Below are 21,812 nucleotides of genomic sequence, written 5' to 3'. Positions count from 1 at the left end.
AACTGTTCTAATTTTTGCATTCACTGGGTGGAGGTGAAAGTCTGTCAGGATTCTGTGGCAACTGCATACTTGGGCATTTGGATCTATCTAGTGGTGGACTATCCCCCTGCAATTATTTGCACGAGTACAATTGTTGCACATTGGACTTTGTTTTTATCACTTTGTTGACATCTTTTCATGTTTAATATGCTCTTTTGTATATATTTTAAAGCATATACTTATATATTTTATTGTTATCACATATTTCACTGAATTGTATATATTTATTTAGCTCGGCACATGATTGTTATACATGTTTTAGATTTTTTTTTTTATTATTTATCTTGAGTGCCTAGTAGCTCTTATTTGGACTTATTTACTGGCATTGATCACATATTGTTTTAATATTATAAAACTGCTGTAATAACTTGTGCTCAGGTTCATTATATAAAGCAACTAATGGCCTTTAATTACCAAAGTGAAGAGTAATGTGGCAGCAAAACAACTTTTAGATTTCTCTGAAGCAGAAATAAGCAACCTCAGATAGGCGGGAGCAAACTTACTATGGTCAAACTTTAAACCACGTATGTGATGTAGGCTGCCCATGGCAGTAATACAGGGCTATCTGGTTTTCTAAGTACCCCTTGGAAAATTTTCCAAAAACCTTTTGGTCCTGCCAGTAGAACCATTATATAGGTACTTCCTTTGATAGGGTGACATTGTTCCTTCTTCTGCAATGAAATCACTGCAGAGTTGTTACCCTTACTGTTGCATGTAGCTGCTTAGCAGTTGTCACTGTGCCTAGCCCTTTCAATGAATAGCCACGATAGCTTGGCCCACAGCCCTTTAGATTGACAGCACATTGCTCTGTTTGCAGAAGGTTAGGGAAATTATGCAAAAGTCCTGCTCAGTCTCTCTCACCCACTCTAGCACTGTTTTGTAGGGTGCCAGAGAGAGTCAGCTTCCCAGCTGCATTTATCATTAAAAAAAGGTAAATTATGTTTCTTTCAGAACATTTATGAACTTCAAGTACACCAAAGTGCAGGCCTACCATGATAGAATTATGTCCATTTTCAGGTTTGTGACTAACTGTAAACAGCAATTACAAGCTGGGCAATAACATGAAAGCCTTAAAAGAGTTTTTCCACTTTTAGGTTTTCAATAATTTACTCCCAGCAGCTGATCAAAGCCATGGGAAGGGTACGTATACACTGCTGTGAGGAGAGGTCTATGCAGGCCTGTTGCTTTGCTTTCCTTTGCTTTGCATTGAAAGCTATAGGATTACTTTAGGGCTCCCTTGTCAAAAATAGAAAGGTGTTTTTTTGTTTATGCAAAATGTAAAAAGTAAGATGTTGATTTGAAAATTGATTTTGGTGGTCTAATATTGTATGTGGCATTTAAAACTACATTATAAACGAACACGCCGAGCACTGTGAGAAGAGAAAGCTGGCTAGCTGCAAATTAGGGTCCCACTATTCTCTACTTTGGGCCATTAAATAAACTGGCACTATAACTTATAGCCTATAGGTTTCTGTTCCACATGCACTGAATGGCAAAGGTCAGCCCCTTCTCTGTAGGTCCAGCTATGGTTTGGCTCGCTGGCAGTTGTTATATTTCATGTTGTTGCTCGAGCTGTTGATAGTCTGGGGACCTTGGTTATGTACAGCCAAGGAATTTACCGAGTCATTTTAGACTATTTTCATTGCGAGCATTTCCACTTAGACAGGCAGACTCATAAAGGGACACAGAATGTTTTTACAAGAGTAATTTCCAGAGGTTAAACACAAGTGGCCACCATTTCATGGATCATAAATGATCTTGTCAGTGTGAAAATCTCCTGCAGACAAGTGGTAGGACCCCAAGGCAGATATTGTATACTGGACCGACTATATGTGCAGAGAAGGAAGCAGGAGGACTGTAATATGAAGTTCTGTGGCATGACACATGATACAGTACTTTACTTTATATCAATTTCTGTCTCCAATGCACTTTACAGTCATAGGTCCTCTCTATACAGGCAAAAATATACTTGGGTCAATTTGGTCTGAACCTGGTATACTAGTATGATTTGAGGACTGAAATCCAATGCAACTAGAACTCTGGTGGAAACTGGACCTAGGATGTCAGTGCTCCAAAGCCATTAACTACTGACCCCCCATCATTTTCAGTGTGCACATTTCTTACCCTTTTATTAACAGTTCGTGAAAGGTTGATCCATTTTGTAGTTTCCAGTCAGACTTTAAATGCAGCCAGTCATTGTTATCATGGTGATGATAATCTGGTTTGACCGCCGTCAATGATGGGCCCCTGACATAGAAAAAAAGAACCTGAATTATATCTTACAGCAGGTATTAAATATAAACGGGTGAAGAACTGGTTAGTTGTGCAATAGGGCTATACACATGTATATCTGGTCTCTTATTTGGTAAAACATACAGGAGAAACCTTTGCTCCATATTCCAAGCAATTTTGCTTTTTGCATGTACTCTGCATGGTGCATGTCCAGTGCTACGTTCATTCCAGTTTATGCTCGGCATTCTGATCATAGAAATACAGTCATCTCTGATAGACCTATGTATATGCTGTCACAGCATTCCAAGCCAGGTCAGGAGCACTAAAACGAGGAACTGTTCTGTCTAAAAGATCCTAGCAGAGGGGTGTTGCTTTCAGCATCTATGGTAGTAGGTTGCAGTGGTAGAACCCGGACTAGGTATGTACCCCAATATTTGCTGGCAATCACAAATCTTTACCAGTCTCTTAAGATCATCTTAACACTTTGTGAATCTTTATACTATATGCATGATAACATATAAAAAGTGTTTGCGTTGGTTAATCAGTTTATATTTTTATAAAGCACTACAAAAAAAAAGAAAGGTAGAACACTACTTTTGGGGACGTTTTAAACATGTAGCTTTGAGCTGTCCCTTATTTCCCAGAAGAAGTGCAGTAGGCACTATATTTAACGAGGAACTCCAGGAAAAGAGTTAACCCTTGCAGTGGGGCTACCTCCACACTGCAACGGGTAACTGCTCGTTTTTCTCTAGGGGCTCAAATTCCCATTTCGTGTGCACTTTACTGTATAACTGGTAACAAATTGTTGAGTGCGTTTGTCGTTTGTTTTGCTCAAATAAAAAAAAACTCACATGGTCTTTGATATCACTTGGCTGGTAGACCAGTCCCTGCAGCCTCTTCTTCCGAGGGCTACAGTGATCTAAGCCCCGCTGACGACAACACATCTAATGCAGTCAATTCATCGGTATTTTTTTTACGTAAAACTGGAGAGTTGTAGAAGATCACTGTTGCAGCTTTCTGTTCTTATTTATATTTGCTTACCAGACTAACATTTGGCAGCAGTACCAGTTTTCACCTGCAGGTGATCTGGAGGGGAAATAAAATAAATTGCAGCCCACTGCTCCTGCTAAATAAAAGAAGTGCTGGGGAATAGATCTACTCCAATTATATTAAAAACCCCTGAAGTGAGACTATTTCAGGGTAACAAAAGGGTGCACCTGGGAGCAGAAGCTAAGTTTGCATGTTTAGATCTAGATGTTATATAAACCAGCAAGTACAGATTTTTATTAACTTGGACATGCCGCTGTGGTCAAAGACCTTTGTAATATGTCCATTTTTTTATCGTATTTTAGTGTTCCTTTAAATTAAAGAGCCACAAATCAGCTTGCTGAAAGTTGGACTGAAAACCTTGAAATGTGAATTGGTTTGGAAAATGACTGTGAAAGTCTGGAGGTTATTATGTTGCCATGTCCAATGCACACAGCAGGAGCTTCAGTGTGCTAACACTGGAATACAATATAGGCATAACTTGTACCAGTTCAGAGACTGATACGTTAATGTGTTGTGCAGCTTTTCTTAACTATAATTCCTTGTTAGATAGTACAACTTGGATGGCGCAGCCACATTAGAAATAAAATCTTGGCACTGCGGCAAGTTATTGCTGCCACATGAGAATGATTCTAGTGTAACTGGCAAAGCCAACTAGTCTCCACTGCCCAGATCTTAGTCTGTGTATTGCATGCTGTATTTCTTATAATCCTTTCCAAGCTTATTAAATGATTATCACTTCTAAACCTTGCCAGGACCTGTGTGGAGGATGCTAATAAGATTTGCCACAATACAGTTCTACTCCGAAATGATGCCCTAATATTTTTTCTCTGGCTGCAAAGCTCCTTCTGTAACCATCACTCAATTACATGGCAATAAATCTATTTTAATAGGGAAGGCAAAATTAAAACCTCCAGAGATTGATCACCCCATGTAACCAATCAGATGTCACTTTTCATTTTTCCTCTGATTAAAAAATAAAAATCTGCAGGTTTCTTTGTTCCAGTTTTACACTTTGACCTCTATGTGCAAAAAGTACCCCTCTATATCAGCCAATCAGAATTAGTTTTTTGTTGCAAAAAGTACCCCTCTATATCAACCAATCAGAATTTGTTTTTTTTGTTTTTTTTTAACTCGTCAGTACGGCAGTCAATCAAAATCTGTTTGGCTGCTATGTGTCTTCACTATGTGCACATTATTTACATAGAATCAAATTTGGCAGCCGAAGAGATCTGTTTAAAAAGTTTACATAGGCAGGACAGCATACAAAACTGGCTAGTTGGCTGGCTAGCTTGAAAGTGTGCTAGGGACCTCTTTACTTACATAGGTTTTCAGGTGCCCAGATCCTATTCAATATATTGCCATACCGGCAATATATAAACTCATATAGAAAATATATGCTAAACCAAACCCCTCATGAGGGCTGCCATTGAAAAACCTCAAAAATTAAAAGAGCGTTCACTCACCTTTGCTTGCACCAACCAACACCAGTCATTCAGTATAAATGGTCTCCCAAAGTTCACTGGAAAACTGACACTTCCAGGAATGTCAATCTTCTCGGTCCCCGGCATCTCTCGCTGCTGACCCTTACGTCATTCCTGACCCTTACTCTCTGCTGTAATGAAGGGGTGGGGGACCAAAATGTAAAGGGAATACACTGTGTTTGTATATTTTTTAATATATTCTCTTCTGGGCCAAAATATTACCATTTGCATTGTTTTATTTTTCAGACAGATAAATAGGAAATATTGCATTAGAAAGCCCAGCATGATCTGTAAACAAAGTTTCATGACAATACCCAAATTGAAATACAAAATATGATAGAGGTGCTATAAAAATATTAAGACATTTTTAAATGAAACATGCACCATATAAACATGCACCATGCTTACCATGAGGGAAGAACAGGCCGCTGGCTGTAAACCTGTCCAACCTGTCTTATTTCATGCCCCTTATAGAAACCCTAAAAGTCCTCTGGCACCCAAGGTGAAAATAGCAAACTGTGACTTGCACATCTGCATGAACAGTGGCTGGGCAGGCGCAGAAATGACAAATGCTGTCCACCATCCCATCACTGCTCCCTTTTGGTCCATGAAGAATTGGATAGCGGTGTTGAGATATGTTTGATCCAGTGTGGTTTAGTCATAATGAGCATGGAAAAACAGACCCTTTTCCTTAATATTATGATAATCAAAATGTATTCTTCTCTCCGGAAACCAAGGATGTTTAGCTTACCAAAAAAGCACATTTTATTTTGTGATTTGTTCCTTTTATAAAGACACTTAAATTATGTTTCTAGAACAAAGCACTGTGAAATTATTTATTAATTAAATAGAGGCAATTTGTTATTTTGTGTAATTTCATTGACAAAAATATATCTTTATCAAAATTGTTGCAATGTATTTATGAATGAAACCTGAAGATGCTGCTTGCAGTAGCTTCTCTCAGCACTTCTAATACACAGAGTGGAACCGGACTGTCAGTTTATCAGTGTAATTTGTAGAATCGGACTGTCAGAAGTGGGTGCAGCCCCTTTCTCAACTCTTCTCAGACGCAGGCTTGGAATAGGGTCATTTGCTGTGCTCAAAGATGCCCCACAAACTACTGTATACTTTCCTGGTAATTCACTTGTTCTGTTCTTCTACTTTTCAGGGCAAAGTTCACATGATTTCCAAATTACATGCTTTGTCAACATTTTAAGTATAGAGCAACAGGCATGCAGTACATATGAGTAAAGCCGGGTATACACCTATAGATTATCTGCAGATTTTTTATGGTCAGATGGAAAAACAGATCCTTCTATGTACGCTAAACTGCGTGGATGGAGGAATCTCCCACTGGGCCAAGCTTGTATCTTGCTAGTCGGCCCCGCTGGCTGTCAAAATACCTGAACAATGCCTGCATCCAATCAGATTCCTCAGCTATTTTGACAGCCAGCGGGGAGATTCCTCCATCCACAGAGTTTAGTGTAGCTGGGGGAATCTGGTGCACTTTTTCCATCTGACCATAGAAATCTGCAGATAATCTATAGGTGTATGGGCAGCTTTATTTTAATCATTCTCACTACTCACACAGAGGGACAAGGGATGTTCTTTCTTTAGGGATTTCTTATGCAGCTCCCCCTTTGTAAGATTATTGCTACACTAGTCTCTGATACATCATCTTTTAGTCGATTCTTATGGGGCATCCACTATAGGAAGCCAAGAGCAGAATTATCGCATCATGATCATTTTTATAGAATTATAGAGTTCAGTGACCACTGTAGGTTCCCTGTAAAGAACTAGCTGCAGCCCGTCACAACTGCTTAGTTGGCGCTTGACCGCACTAATTAATCAATGGGGAAAATTAACCTTACCCCCAAGAAATCAATTTTGGGTACCGCTCCTGTTACCAATTTCAGAAAATGTCACTATTCCAAATGAACAAAACAATACAAAAATGTATCAAATCTTTTAACAGCCCATAATATTTATTATTGCTACACACTACTGACCTTACCCTAAACCCATTAGCTTGCAGACCCATTGAGACAGCTCTTCCTCCCAGTCGTCAGCACAGACGTAGTAATTGTCAGCTGATCTGTGAATGACCAAGGATGTCATGGAGCTCATATTGCTAGAGACAGAGACTGAAATATAAAAATGCAGAAAAGTTAATGACATGTACAATACTATATTAGAGTAATTCCCTGTATTGGTGTGATGCTGAAAAGGTGCTACCAAATATAACTTTTTCAGCCTATTTATTGTGCAAAGACTAATCAGAATACATCATTCACTGATATGACGTCAACATATGTCAGTCCCATTAGCTGTTATGGGTTGCAGCGTTGCAGAGCTGTAGAACTTAGTATAGCTCTTTGCATTAACATCCAGTAATCTCAACTGTTGTAAACAAAATGTTAAAAATCTGTAGAAAATTTCAGCGACGGTTCCATATACACAGTCACCATACTCGCTCATATCCCATTCTCACACACAAGTCCTTCAATATAGGGCGCTGCTGAGACAAGGATCACAACATTTCTTTTTTAAACTTTGTTGAAAAAAAAAGTGTACACTCCATTGAGGGGTGCACAAAGCAGCCCGATAGGCTGGTCTGCAGTGACCTCTGGTGATTTAAAGTGTGCTCTCTGCAATTTTCCACACCGTACATCACATCAGCGTTGCTGTGAATGGGTGCATAGAAAGCTATGTGGCCTAGTGGTGACCTGTGTTTTTCTGCAAAAAAAAAACTCAGTTCACCACATGTAGTGTGAACATAGCCTTACTAGAAAATTCTTTGATGTGTAAAAAAACACCAACACATTCTTTTTTAGATGCTTTTTTGGGCTGATTTAGAAGTGTCTTTTCCCCATAACAGTATCTCTCAAACTGCAAATCCCATCATGCATCTTCTCCAGGCAATCATGCCTGTGGTTGTCAGAGTCTTGCATTGCTTAATGTTATTTGTAGTTGCACCACAGCTGGAGGGCCAGAGTTCGCCAACCCCTGTGTTTTGTAAATCTGTGTCAACCAAGGGTAGGCAAACTCTGGCCCTCTAGCTGTGGTGAAACTACATATCCCATTGCAATTCTCTCACTTCCACAAGCATGACTCCCAGAGGCAGATGAATGTTGGGATTTGTAGTTTCACCACAGCTGGAGGGCAAGAGTTTGCCTACCACTGGTCTAACAACACACATCAGCCATTCTGGCACGTGCTTGAGTTGCTGAACTGCCACTCTGGGTCTTCAATTAGGTACGTTTAATTGCCTCATACTTACCACAATTCCATTCATCAGAACTGTCAGTACAATCTAATCGACCATCACACCACTGGTCACGTAATACACACTTATGGTTGGCACATTCCAGTTCATTATGTGTGCAAGAGGCTGTAGAAATAATAGGTAATAATGGACTTGCTTGATTATATGTCTTTACAGGTCATCATGTATATAACAACTGTAAACAACTTACAACAATTTTTCTCTTCTAGCTGTTCGGGGCAATCGGGAAAGCCATCACAGATCATCGAATACTTGATACATATCTTACTTCCTGGACACTCCCACAGACCTCTCTCCGTGCAGCCTTCAAGGGTGAGAAAAACATATAGGAATCAGATGGTTCCAATAATATTATATCAGAATCACAGAGGGGTCCTAACTTTGCACAACCTGCATTGCAAGCATTTCTTTTGCATCATCTGGATTCTTTAAGATGCTTTAAAAAAATATACTCTCTTTTTATATTAAAGTGGACCTTTACCCTTATCTTTAAAATAACAACAAAGACACCCTTAGAGATGTTTAGTAATGACAATCTACAAACACATACTTCTAGATAATTGCCTGCTTTGTATTCTTTGCATACAAAGAATACAAAGCATCTCGTGAAATTACAGATGAGATTTCCCAGCAATGCTCTGCTGATGACAAGGCAATCCCAGTGTGCATTGCTTTGGCAAACTGAAATCATTTTGCTCTTTCAAAGCAGGAAGTGAATGCTCTGCAAGTGTAAAGATTTCATAATCACAGCATTTCACACCTGACATGTCTATGTTATTAATAATCATCATACATATAGGGATGCATTGGTAGAATTTGATTTTTGAGTGAAAACTCACAAAACTCAATTATATTATATTCTTCCCCACAGCACGTAAATACTTAGTCATGTAGTAAACATGTTTCACAATTGGCTATCCTAAAGGAATTAAAAATTGATTAATATCTTAAAATTCTTAAAGTATGGTGGCACACATGGTGGAATAGCTAAACTTGGTTCGTGGTAAAAAAAATTATATTCTGCCCCCTGTTTTACAGCCCTATATTACTGGTCAGACTTACTGGTGTACTCATACAGAACACACCAGCTTAGAGGAGAACACATAAGATCCCTCACAGCAGTCAGTAGAACGTCTGATCAATGGCACAGTGATGCTGCCTCAGGCATCCCCTGTACTTGTTTATATTATCTCTAATGTCATGGGACCAACTGAAGGAATGCATGGGGCAGTATTTACAATATAGTATCCCTTTAACAAATGTGTTTGTGGTGTGCAACCTCAATCTCATGCTACAATGTTTGTAAGCAATGCTTTAGAGGCCTTACTGGGCTGTGCTGGAACCATGAACACCCCTGTATTTTAACTTGCTCAGATGTAGGCCTATTAACAATATAAGTATTTTATCTATAAGCAATTTAAGGGATTAATCTAGAAATGTAGTCAGGTACAGAGAAGGTAAATGCCAGGATGGGCAAAATAGCTATTCAGCAGGTAGGCTGTGCCACATGAGTCAGTATAAGTGCAAAATATTATTTTCTAAATGGAATGCACTAAAACATTTTCAGATTTTTTTATCATTGTAAATGTTCTTTACTCATGTGTATAACTGATTTACAGCAGCACAGTGGCATAGTGGCTAGCACCTATACCTTTCAGCAATTGGGTCCTTGGTTGAAATCCTACCCAGGACACTACCTGCATTGAGAATGCTTATGTAGGTTTCCTCTGGGCACTCTGGGTTTCCCCTCACACACCAAAGACATGCTGGCTTTTGGTTAATCCGGCTCTAGTATGTATGAGCAGGTCTAAAAATCCCAACTGCAATCTCCTGTGGCAGCCCCTGGTATACCACAGTCAAGGAGCTAATACAGCTCTGATGTGCATCTCAGGCATGGAGTCATACAAAAAGTAAGGTTAGAAGTGCGCCAAAGATTTCTAGGTGGTTAGAAAGGAAGGAATGTATTTAATAGTAATTATTTACCTTCAAAGACACATATGGATGTTCAGTGACATTGTAAATGGATAAATACAACGCAGCACCTGGCTTCATTTGCCAGCAATAAAATATTTTTAAGTTAATGTTTTGCCGCTTCAAAGCATCATATTGAATGTAATAGAATTAGATATCAATCTATCTCAATCCTTTTATGGTAATAGAGACATGACCGACTTGGATAGAGAGCAAGGAGATGTTCGTCTTTCTTGCAACATGGAATATGAATGAGACCTTGAGCTGTGAGGGACAGACAGTTCCTCTACAGCACATTTTGCGGCGGTCACACAAATGTCACGGTGACACTGGTAATTTTCCAGCTGCTGCACTGCCTTACAGATTTATAGAAATTCATAAGAATTGACTGGAAGTGGGAAGCAAAACAAGGCTTTCAAAACAAATTTGATTATCTTCTTGAAAGCAAGTTTTATCCAGAGTTCTGCAAATAAAAGCATTACATTTCTATGCTATGTGGTCTGCATTAGATGGAAGATTACAGCAAATTGTATGTAGGAAATAAGTAACAGCTTTGTTCAGAATTTCACTTTGTTCAATGCTTTGTGAGCAGCTTAGGTTTATGGAGAAAACACTAGACACCTGTATTAAAAGAGAAATATTCATGTACAGCATAAAACATTTTTACTTTTCAACATCAGATAACACCAACATTTCCCAAAAGATAGGTGTGCTTAAAAGTGCATTTTATTTAGCATAATGCAGAAGTGCAATAGTAAACCCATCATGAGAAAAATAGGGGCTGCCACTGTTGACCTTCACCTAAAAATGCTAGTTGCTTGGCTATTATGCTAACTCACTGGCATGAATACGTTTCAAGTCACTGGCTTGAACAAGCGTACACATCAGAAAAAGACAATGTTAACTTATAATTCCTGATCTGTATTTTTTTTTCTGGGCTATTGACTCAAGGTCCTGAAGCCAAAGGCTCAGTATGACAGCTAGGTATAGCAACTGGAGAAGTCAGCATTGGCAGTTTTCAAGTTTCTTCCTTTAAGACTTACATAGATTGGTTGCATCTTCACAAAGCATGATGCCCCCTAAGAACTGACTGACGCTTATTAGCACGTTAATAAGAACCCCTATTCATCTTGATGGGGAACACTGGATGTCACCCAGGAATAGCTTGGACCACATTGAGGCAATACTTGTGTACAATGGGATGCACAGAGCTGTAACTAAAAATCCACAAGGCGTAGAGCGAAATCCGCACAGGGACCTCTTAAAGCGGACCTTTACACTCAAATTCTACCAATGCATCCCCATATGTATGATGATTAATAATAACATAGACATGTCAGGTGTAAAATGCTGTGATTGTGAAATACTTACACTTGCAGACGATTCACTTCCTGCTGTGAAAGAGCAAAATTACTTCAGTTTGCCAAAGCAATGCACACTGGGGTTGCCTTGTCATCAGCAGAGCATTGCTGGGAAATCTCATCTGTAATCTCATGAGATCTCAGAGAAAGGCATTTTTCTCCCCTGAGATGATGTGCATGGTCACATGTGCTAGTCACGTGTCTAGTCACATGTGCCAGATAATCCCGGGAAGTAAAAGGAGAGCTAGTAATGTGGCCTTAGTAAACATGGCCACTGTCAGAAAACTGGGGAAGAAAAGAAAAATAATAATGTATGCAACGAATACAAAGCCTGCAAATATCTAGAATTATCTGATTGTAGATTGTCAATACTTAACATTTCTAAAGATGTCTTTGTTGTTATTTTAAAGATGTGGGTAAAGGTCCACTTTAAATCTCATACAATAACCAGGAACGGTGCCATTCAGCTCTTGACAAACAGTGGAATGTCGTTAATTTTAGCCTAAAAGCCTACGGGATGCTCAAACAACTTATATGGGAAATAGGCATATGAAGCAAAGAGAGACTTTGGTTCTGAAGTGATTTTGGCTGAAAAATTAAAACAAATATGACTTTTCTGAGCCCCATGACCTCATCGTCTAGGGTGAGTTGTATTGTATGCACCCCATGTAGAAACATCCAAGCATAAAACTATAGAGCACATTACAGTGCACATTCAACATAGATCTAAATAATTGTTGCACATCAAAAAGGGCAACAAAGTAGAAATGTTTCCCATACCAACCATTCAAACCTCAATCTCCACTGAGATAAGAACCTCACTGGGCACAGGAACCTCAAGAGAAAGAGAAAGTGCTAAGGGGCACTGGCACATTTATTAAAATCTAATTTTGTTTTATGTGTGCATAGGAGTATAGCTCGCTACCTCAGGCAAATGCTGTGCTCAGGGGTATAGCATAACTACCACCAGCAAACATGCTCAAGAGTATAGCTCAACTACCACAGACAAATGCTGTGCTCTGGAGTATAGCTCCACTATCACAGGCAAATGGTGTGCTCAGGAGTATAGATCGACTATCATAGGCAAATGGTGTGCTCAAGGGTATAGCTCAACTACCACAGGCAAATGCTGTGTTCAGGAGAATAGCTCGACTACTACAGGCAAATGCTGTGTTCAGGAGAATAGCTCAACTACCACAGGCAAATGCTGTGCTCAAGAGTATAGCTCAACTACCACAGGCAAATGCTGTGCTCAGGAGTATAGCTCAACTACCACAGGCATATGCTGTGCTCAAGGTATAGCTGCACTACCACAGACAAATGCTATGTTCAGGAGTATAGCTTGACTACTACAGGCAAATGCTATGTTTAGGAGTATAGATCGACTACTACAGGCAAATGCTGTGCTGAGGAGTATAGCTCCATTACCACAGGCAGAGGCTGTGCTCAGGGGTATAGCTCCATTACCACAGGCAAATGCTGTACTCTGGGTTTTGCCAGGGCCGGATTTACTCTCTCTGCTGCCCAAATGCCAGGTTCCTCAATGTGCCCCCTTGTATGCAGGCTGCATATCAGTGCACTTTTACAGAACAAGCAGCAGCTTCCCTGTTGTACATTTAGCTCTGCTTACCCAAAGCAGGGCTAAAGGAAGAAAAGAACTACCCGCCCGGCACCTGGAACTGCATGCCCCGAGCGTTGGGAGATAGTAATTCCTCACCCTCGCTTCCCCTCTACTCCCTGCTGCCCCTGAGGCCGGGCCTCGGTTGACCTTGTGGGAAATCTGGCCCTGGGTATTGTTCAACTACTACAGGCAAATGCTATGTTCAGGAGTATAGCTCCAATACCACAGACAAATGCTGTGCTCAGGAGTATAGCTCAACTACCACAGGCAAATGCAATGTTCAGGAGAATAGCTCCACTACTACAGGCAAATGCTGTGCTCAGGAGTTTAGCTCCATTACCACAGGCAAATGCTTTGCTTAGTTGTGTAGCTCCACTTCCAAAGGTATGAGACTATATTCATACTTAGGTCCTATATGTGTAGTGAGCCTTCCATGTTGGAAATACTGATGAAAAAATGCATCACGTATCACCTATATAGTAATTGCAAGAACTTGCGCTATTGGAAATTGGGAATACTAAAAATAATAAAATGTGAATAAAAGTTTGAATAGATAAAAATTGTGTGAAATTTAATTGTTCTAGAAGGGTAAGGGAAGCTGCTGAACTAAAGGCACTCAGCCCCTATTAGAATGTATTTTCTCAAAACGTACAGCGCTAGCCGTATCACCTATATAGCTGGAGAATTTAAAACTTTCTATTTGATGTAAGCACAGTGTTAAGAAACCCATTTTTACGGTCATATACACCCCAATTACAGCCCATGTAGTCCGGCTGTTACATACCACAGTTTGCTTCATCGCTGTCATCTTCACAGTCTGCCTCTCCATCACATCTCCTGGATGCCAAGATACAGCGGCCAGAGAGGCACTTGAAATGACTGGGTGAACATTCTGAAGGAACATAAGATAAGATTAAACCACAAGGAGTTTTGCTATTTTTGAAACATTCCAGCTGTGTCACTGAAGCAACTTCATTTCCCTGTTTACACCAGTCATTAAACATAGCATATGAAGATAATAAATATGATTTAGAAAGCCGATTACTTTGCTTCCCTGCCTCTACATAAATAGTGTCACTTAGGAAACCCGCAAAAATGAAATGGTGTTGCATCCTTAGCAACCAATGAAATTCCATTTGATGTTGGTCTAAAGATTAGAAAACATTTCTAGTATACATAAGTACCAAAAGAAATTTCTTATAGTAGCTTCCTGATGACTGTTGAATGCTTTGGGGATTTCTGTGCAAAACTTGCATTAGTTAGAATCGCTCAATACACACTAGCACTACATAGAGTGTTTTCTTTACACAGCAGTACTGGAAAAACATTAACCCTGCCAAGCAGACAATTTGCCATGAGGGAATGTGCAATATTTACATGTATTATTGTCCATCTTTACCAGGAACCATGATTACATTTCAAGTGGAATGTATGCATGTAATACCTTCCCTTGTTCCCCATTCCCCTCGATCAACATCCAATAAAAAATTTTGAATCAAATTTTTTTTTTTTTAAGAAATACCTCCTTTAAGACCCAGCGACATCATCACTTGGTCTGTCTGCTGGCTTTTATACTCTAGTCTAGATGAACCTTTTTTTTTCATTCTTTTTTTTTTCCCAATGTCTGTGGCCTCAGTTTTATTAGTAGGGTAAAGAAAGACTAGAATCTGCTTTTTAGCATTGCCTGTGTTCCCGCTGGTAATGTCTCCTCATTTCCTTCCACAGTGACCACAATGTTGTAACCAGAACAAGAACAGAATGGGGCAATTACCTGGAAAGGACAAAGACAGCAACCCTCCCCCCATGTGATGGCTGCCTCACCGAATGTTTTTATAAATTATTTATAGATAGATTCGTTCATTTATAATACAGTTTTATTTTATATACCATACCTGTGTATTTTTTAAATCTAAATTTACTCATTTTGTTTTTATATCAGAATTGCAGTGGAAAAGCCTCGTGAAGCCACCTGTAAACTGATAGCAGCACTGCTTCTAAATCGTAAAACTAAAGGCTGATATATTATGTGCATATACAAATAAAAACTGTCATCTCACAATGCAAGTGTATTTTTTTGCACCCATGAAGGTCAGAGATGCATATATAGATAGTTTAACAAAGCTACTATAGTTAGTGGAGGAACTTATTCTGCCATGGCATCACTGCATAACAGTGGGGTCATTCCTTGCCATTCTTTTGATGAGTTTTAACACAGTATGGCAGACAGAAAAAGCACCCAAATGCATACAACCAAATATTTGCTACAATATTAGAGTATTAAAATGTACCTTCTACGTCCTCATCAGGCATAAGACAAGTCTGATTATCTGACTTCTCATCAGGGAACTGACTGCAGTCTGTGTCCTCTGGCCATTGTAGTCCAACAATACCCAGTACAGATTCGCATCGCTCTTTTGAATGTTCACAGAGTGTTCTGGGAAGGCATAATTCAGAAGTACGCCAATCGTATGCATTACATCATGACACAAGCCAATGTGTAAAAACATTTCATGGAATGCATTCAAGGCAACCCTCTCTATTCAAAACAATATATTTTTTAAAGGAGTTATCATAAAGCAAGTAGGAACCTCCTAATATATTCCTGTAAAGGGCATTACCTGCAGGGTGGTATCCGCTGGTTTGTCTCTAAATCACACTTTGGTACCAGGATTGTGCAAGCAAAGTACATGAGATACTTGTAGCAATTGGTCTGAACTAGAGCTGGGAAGAGGGAGGACTCCCAGCTTATGGAGGCTTCTTTTTGAGTCCTGTGGCCAAGGTAATTTGGGAAATGTGTATAATTATAGGGTAGATTCATACACAGCTCCAGGCTTATTGGTTCGCATTGACCTAAAATTGTAGCAACGTGAGAAAGAAAAGGAAAACATTTTCTTGACATATTATAATATAGGAAAAAACACAACTTTAGTAATACATCACAAGAAATGTTTATTCCCTATTCCTTCGAATAAACACCATTTACATTTATATACTGTATAGAGAGAGACGTGAGATCACAGCTCCCCTAAATGCAAGGAGCTTCAAGGGATTCAGAAAAGGTGTGTGTAGGGGTTTGGGGGATGTCGTTTGCAGAGACACTCACTTTGCTCTACATGGCCAAGGTGACAGTGTCTGTTCAAAGGAAAAGTGCACTTTCAGTGCACTGTTCCCAGCTGCAATCTCTGCCTATTCTGAGCAAATCTTTCCAGTCTTCATTGTGGAATTGGCACACACCACTGACAACTTGTTTAAGTCTCTCGTGTGTGTAACCAACCATATGCTGGGTGTGTAATGGGGCATTGGAAGTATTTTTAATCAAACACATGACCTGGCTATGGATGCTTAAGTATGTGCCCATTCTTCACAGCAGTAAATAAGCTTTAAAGCCCCCCACTGACCTTTGTAGCTGCAGTGACACAAATGAAGAGCAAAATTGAACTATACTGGTGGTGCCCAAGGTTTATTTCATAGTGTGAAAGTATGCACAGCATGTTGGCACATTAAGGCAGACTCACCTCCCAAATTGCCCACATTCAGGGCTGTGAAGGGTATGATTTCACTTGTTGCTCTGTTAGTGCTGCTGACATCTTCTTTTCTACTTCTGGGTTTGGTGTCTTTGGCTTTCTTTATTGGCCAGATAAAGCTAAAGGAACTTCAGTGCATGCACATGGTTGTTAGTTCATCCCAGCAACCTGTAGATGTTTGGGTTGTACACTGAGTTGCACCTTTGTGGCTTAGTGTCAATTAAAAAAAAAACATTGCTGGTAGAAAGAACATTTAAAGTTCCACTGTAACAAGAGATGCACTAAAGTTGGGTTTTAGTTTGTTTCTGAGCAGCTTTAGCAGTAACTTGTCAGCCTTCCATCCTCTTAATGTAAACAAAGAACAGGTTCTGGTAAGCAATATTATTATTATCAATATTATGTTATAGAGGACTTATATAGCACCAACAGTTTGCGCAGCATTTTACAATATAAGGAAAACATTACAATACAATTCAAGACAAGATGGTAAGGTTCTGGTAAGCAATATAAGGTGATTTGTATCCAAATTAGAAGGATGGAAGGCTGCCATGTCACTGCAGGGAGAATAAGCAGAAGGAAGCTTCATCCACCGAAAAACAGACTAGAACATGATATTAGTGCTTCTGCTGTGAACTTTGAAGATGACTTGCTCCACAGTATCTACAACTACAAAGGTCAGTAAGGGCTTGTTATAAAGGTTATTTACCACTTGAATATCCATAGCCTGTCCACAGCTGTACTTTAAGAAAGGATGCATATCTCTTGGTAGACCACATGATGAAGGTCATTGCAGAGGTCCTTTTCAGGTAAGTATAATATCTTTCACATTTGCATCAGAACCTTAGGAGAACTGTGCCTTATCACGTAGCCCTAATGTTAAAAAAGGGTCTTCTCCGAATGCATTGCTTCTCTTTGGAGGTTTACAGGTTTATTCACTAATGGGTGAAGAGTTGGAGAAGGCAGGAGAAGTGAACAATCTAGGACAACAACTTCACCCTTTAGTGAATTGACCTGTTAGCGTATGTAAGCTGTGTGATAAACTTTGCATGTCTGGAATTCACATTCAGGTTTAGAAGACTTGAGGTAGCATTTTGTGTATCACCACATTACCAAAAGCAACCAGTAAGATGCGAAAGAGTAGGTGGGGTTCACACAACAAGAATTGTAAAGAACGGAAAGGAAGGTAATTCAGTATAAATAAGAAAATGAATAACACACAGTAAGCAACTAAAAACTGTTTACGCTATGGACTATTGCTATAATGATCTCCAGCCTCATTTGCTTTAGGACAAAGTTTATTTGCTCTAGTCACAGTCCACAGATGCAGCGAATGTGTAACTTCTAGGGAAGCCCCATTCATGTTCTGTGTCACAGCTGTTTGGGCAGATGGTCCCAGTCCCAGAAGCAGACGAGGTCCCAGGAAACATGTTATTTTGACGGCTGGAGTTTTCTTTCCTGTATCTATACAACTGCTTTCTTTCATGAGTTACTCAGTTGTCAGTGCTGTTGCATAACTCAGGCGTGTGTAACGCACAAGGAGGCAGTAAATCATATGGTCAGGATCCATTTGTAAAAGAATACATAACTGACATTTAGTACCTCAGGAAAGCCTATTTAGGAGAAATATTGTTTCTACAACAAGAAACAATTTACTGTGTCATTTATAGGAAAAATTAATACATAGTAGCAGCGCTTTATCACTCCTGAGATGCCCTGTGCCTTTAACACAAAAGCATCTTGATTTGAGGGGGTTCTCTCAGAAATTTTAGAAGCCATTTGTTGGTAGTTTGGAAAAGGAGGAGGGTAAGACTGTGCGGGGTCAGGCAAAAGGCAGAGCGTGGTTTCTTTACCATGTGAGTTAATGGTCACATCACTTTGCCTTTATTGAGCAACATTGAGAGTTTCTGCCCAGCCTCCATGCAAGGAGACAAGCAGTTCCTCTTAGTGGTTTGCAGCAACCTTTGATAGCATTTTACCAGGGAAGTGACACCCTCTACTGCCATGTGCCCGTAACTATTAGATCCTTAGCGGCTCCTATTCCAGCCACCATTGCCCAGAAAAAGACTGCTCTCTACTGTCAATGGCCAACTTTGTTCACATGTGAGGGTCAGCCTACAGGCCAAGTAAACTCATAAGCCATCTGTCTGTATTGGGCTAATCCATTAACAATAACTAAAGTATAACTAAAGACAAAACTTTTTGTTAACGTTTGGATAGAGCGGTGGGGAGTTAGATCCTCTGTCATGTCAGGATCGGTAAATATCTGTGATATTTACTGATCCTCTGTGTGCAGCACAAACACTGGAGTGCTCAGCTGATAACTCCATTGTTTGTAAATAACTGGGGACACATAGTACTATGAGTCCCCAGCTATGAATTAACAGGAAGTGCTTTACATCAATACAGAGGCTACTCCCCATTCATAACTGGTTGATAGTAGACATTTTCTGAATGAATGGGAAGCCTCTGTACTGAGTGATTTTCATTCATTTAGAACAAAGTCTGCAGAAAAACAGATTGAGGACTCTGTGTCCTCAATTTCTTTCTCTATTTTTTTATGGAAATGTCAGGGGTCTGTTTAGATCTCTGATATTTCCCCGAAGCCCCCTAGCAGTAAAAATAAATAAATAATTAAAAAAACATGACAAGGAAACAGACTATGGAGATACAGGCATGCTGTGCGTCTGCACCACATCCTGTAACTCCAAAGAGGGAGCTGACCATGCCAGCACAGCTCTGCTTCCATGCTTGGTGTGGTCAGTTTGCAACAGCAAAGCAAAGTGTCCGGCAGGATCACCAGAAATCTCAATGCAAACTAGCATGTAAAACGTGAACAAGTTATAAAAACACACAATTTCATTGAACCACACACACATTTTTGGAATTACAATGTAAGGGGTAACATACACTGTTACACATAGTTCCTGATGAAACAATGTCACCTCTCCACCTTCAGCCTCCACATTGGACAGTGAATTAACATAGTTAAAGGGACACTAAACTCAGAAGTTACATTTTAAAAATAGATTCAAGTACCTTAGCCATTAATAAAATGTATCCTATTTGTGTATCACTCAGCTGTAGATCCTCAAATCATCTCTGAACTGACAGCTAAATCTGTCCTTCCTTCTGGAAGGTGGCTACTTTTGTTCCCCATTTTCCCCAGTGGCCACCACTCCAAGAATGCTACCGTGATATACTATACCTTCAATAGAAATTATTAACGAAACGTGAGATTGTAGTCTATCACAGTGCTTCTTAAAGTGTGGGTCGCGACCCCATATGGGGTCCCACAAGTGAACAGGGGGGTCGCGATCTGATGGGGCACCGACGTTGAGGGAAAGAGGGGAGAGACACCGTCCGATGCTGGGGTCCCCTAAAAATTTCCTCGGCCAAAAAGGGGTCACGGGTGCAGAAAGTTTAAGAAGGCCTGGTCTATCACAGGAGTGGTGGCTATTTTACAACACACACGGGGACCATGGGGAACAAAAGTAGCCACCCTCAAGAAGGAAGGACAGTGTCAGCACCAATTCAGAGATGATTTGAGGATCTACAGCCGAGTGATACACAAATAAGATACATGTTTGTTAATAGTTAAAGTACTTGAATGTATTTTTAAGACTTAACTCCTGAGTTTAGTGTCACTTTAACTCAGTTCAGTGATCAGGGAGCTGACCTTGGAAGCATCAAAGAGTAATAATTGTAAGCTAGGAAGGAGTAGAGTAATCTTACTGATTAGCAATAGTGTGCATGTCACAACATGACTGGCCAAAATCACAAATCTTTTGGCAGGTAAGTTAGTAATCATATATGTATTCAACTTTGCATTTAGTTGTTTGCCTGAAATAGTACTTGATGGAAAAATTATAGTAAAATGTAATGTACATACTGCAGTTGGTTTTGTTTTGAGGTATTTCACAGTTGGTGTCATTGGCACATGGCTCAGTGCAGCCTGGCAATAAACACTTAGAATCGCCATCTTGGCATGGGTGACCTGTGGGAGGAGAGGTCCATTAATGTTGAATTGCAAGCTATAGATACAAAATAGATTTTAGATACACACAAGGATATCCTAGTGGGGTCTAGAAGGCAATCTACCCAGCCGAAAAGAGCTTATATGCATTATTTGTTTGCCCTTTAAAACTAAATTCATTATAGACCCTGCATTTTTCTAAGTAATAATCCTAATGGCTCTGTCGCAAAGTGTTTCTTCAGTCCACTCTCTGACAGAGCCAAGCTATCCTTGGAACACATCTAGGCTAGAGGACCTTTTAGTAAGATTCTTCTATTTTTATCAGCAATTTTGTTACATGAATATTATTTCATAGTTTAAAGCCAAAATGTATTGTTGGATGCAGTATGATGTCTACTTTACATGCAGACTATGGGGTCTATTCACAAAGCTGCCGAAGGATCTGGCCGTAGCTTCGGCCGATCCTTCGGCTAGCTTCGGCACCAGGACCCCAGGACCCCAGTGTTCGGCTCACTTCACTTCTGATCGGTCATTCACTCGGCTGCCCTCGGCAGCTTTGTGAATAGACTCCTATGTTTTTGGACAGTACATTACACGAGAGTCTGCAGGAAAGAGAGGCAATGGCTAAGTTACAAAGAGTCTAAAGACTCTTCTCTACAGCCCCCTCGCCAACTCCATGTTCAGTTTAGATGCAAGTGCCCAAGCATGTGTACATGTGGTAAAACAAATAAAAAATATAAAACAATCTTGTAAATATTGCTTATGAAGAATACAGCACTGGACACCAAACACAGAACTCTTGATACTTTGTAGTTTTCTACTGTTACATTAGATATTTAACAGTAAACACCCAGACTAAATATTTTTCCACTGATGGATGTCACAATGTTTGGTGAAAGTGCCATATGCTGTTTTAAAACTATGTCCCCAATGTATTTTTTTCCCCATTATATCAGTACTGTGATCTTCAGTACTTCAGTACTGTGATCTATTGCATCTTTAAATTTAACACGTTCAGATTCATGGTCTTATGATCTGTAGTTATACATGTTAGGGAGACTTACATAAAAAAATACAGAGCTTTATGTAAACCAGTGCTTTGATCTAAATATAACTATTACAGTAAAGCTACAATCACTTCTCTCACATGCGCTTGATTTAAAATGGAATTTCATCTTCAATACAATTTTCAGTTGTAGATACATTATATATAATAGTACCACATAGATTTTTATGGGGGGGGGGGGGGGGTAAAGGCGGGGGGAACTAGGGGG

The 21,812-nt window shown here is 39.7% G+C and overlaps 1 protein-coding gene across 1 annotated transcript in view; it reads right to left on the bottom strand.

Moving 5' to 3' along the window:
• Positions 1-21,812, bottom strand: part of CORIN (corin, serine peptidase) — a 182,118-nt gene that overhangs the window by 27,868 nt on the left and 132,438 nt on the right. Inside the window, exons 10-17 of the mRNA XM_018564960.1 lie at positions 20,455-20,559; positions 15,660-15,891; positions 15,330-15,475; positions 13,826-13,933; positions 8,279-8,392; positions 8,083-8,193; positions 6,817-6,946; positions 2,164-2,286 (exon numbers count right to left, since the gene is read on the bottom strand). Of these exons, the coding sequence (XP_018420462.1) occupies positions 2,164-2,286; positions 6,817-6,946; positions 8,083-8,193; positions 8,279-8,392; positions 13,826-13,933; positions 15,330-15,475; positions 15,660-15,891; positions 20,455-20,559 (1,069 nt within the window). The remainder of the gene's footprint in view (positions 1-2,163; positions 2,287-6,816; positions 6,947-8,082; positions 8,194-8,278; positions 8,393-13,825; positions 13,934-15,329; positions 15,476-15,659; positions 15,892-20,454; positions 20,560-21,812) is intronic.

The sequence above is a fragment of the Nanorana parkeri genome, unplaced genomic scaffold (assembly GCF_000935625.1).
Source record: "Nanorana parkeri isolate BGI_ZX_2015 unplaced genomic scaffold, ASM93562v1 scaffold800, whole genome shotgun sequence".
Lineage (NCBI taxonomy): Eukaryota > Metazoa > Chordata > Amphibia > Anura > Dicroglossidae > Nanorana > Nanorana parkeri.
This window is presented reverse-complemented; position numbering and strand designations above follow the sequence as displayed.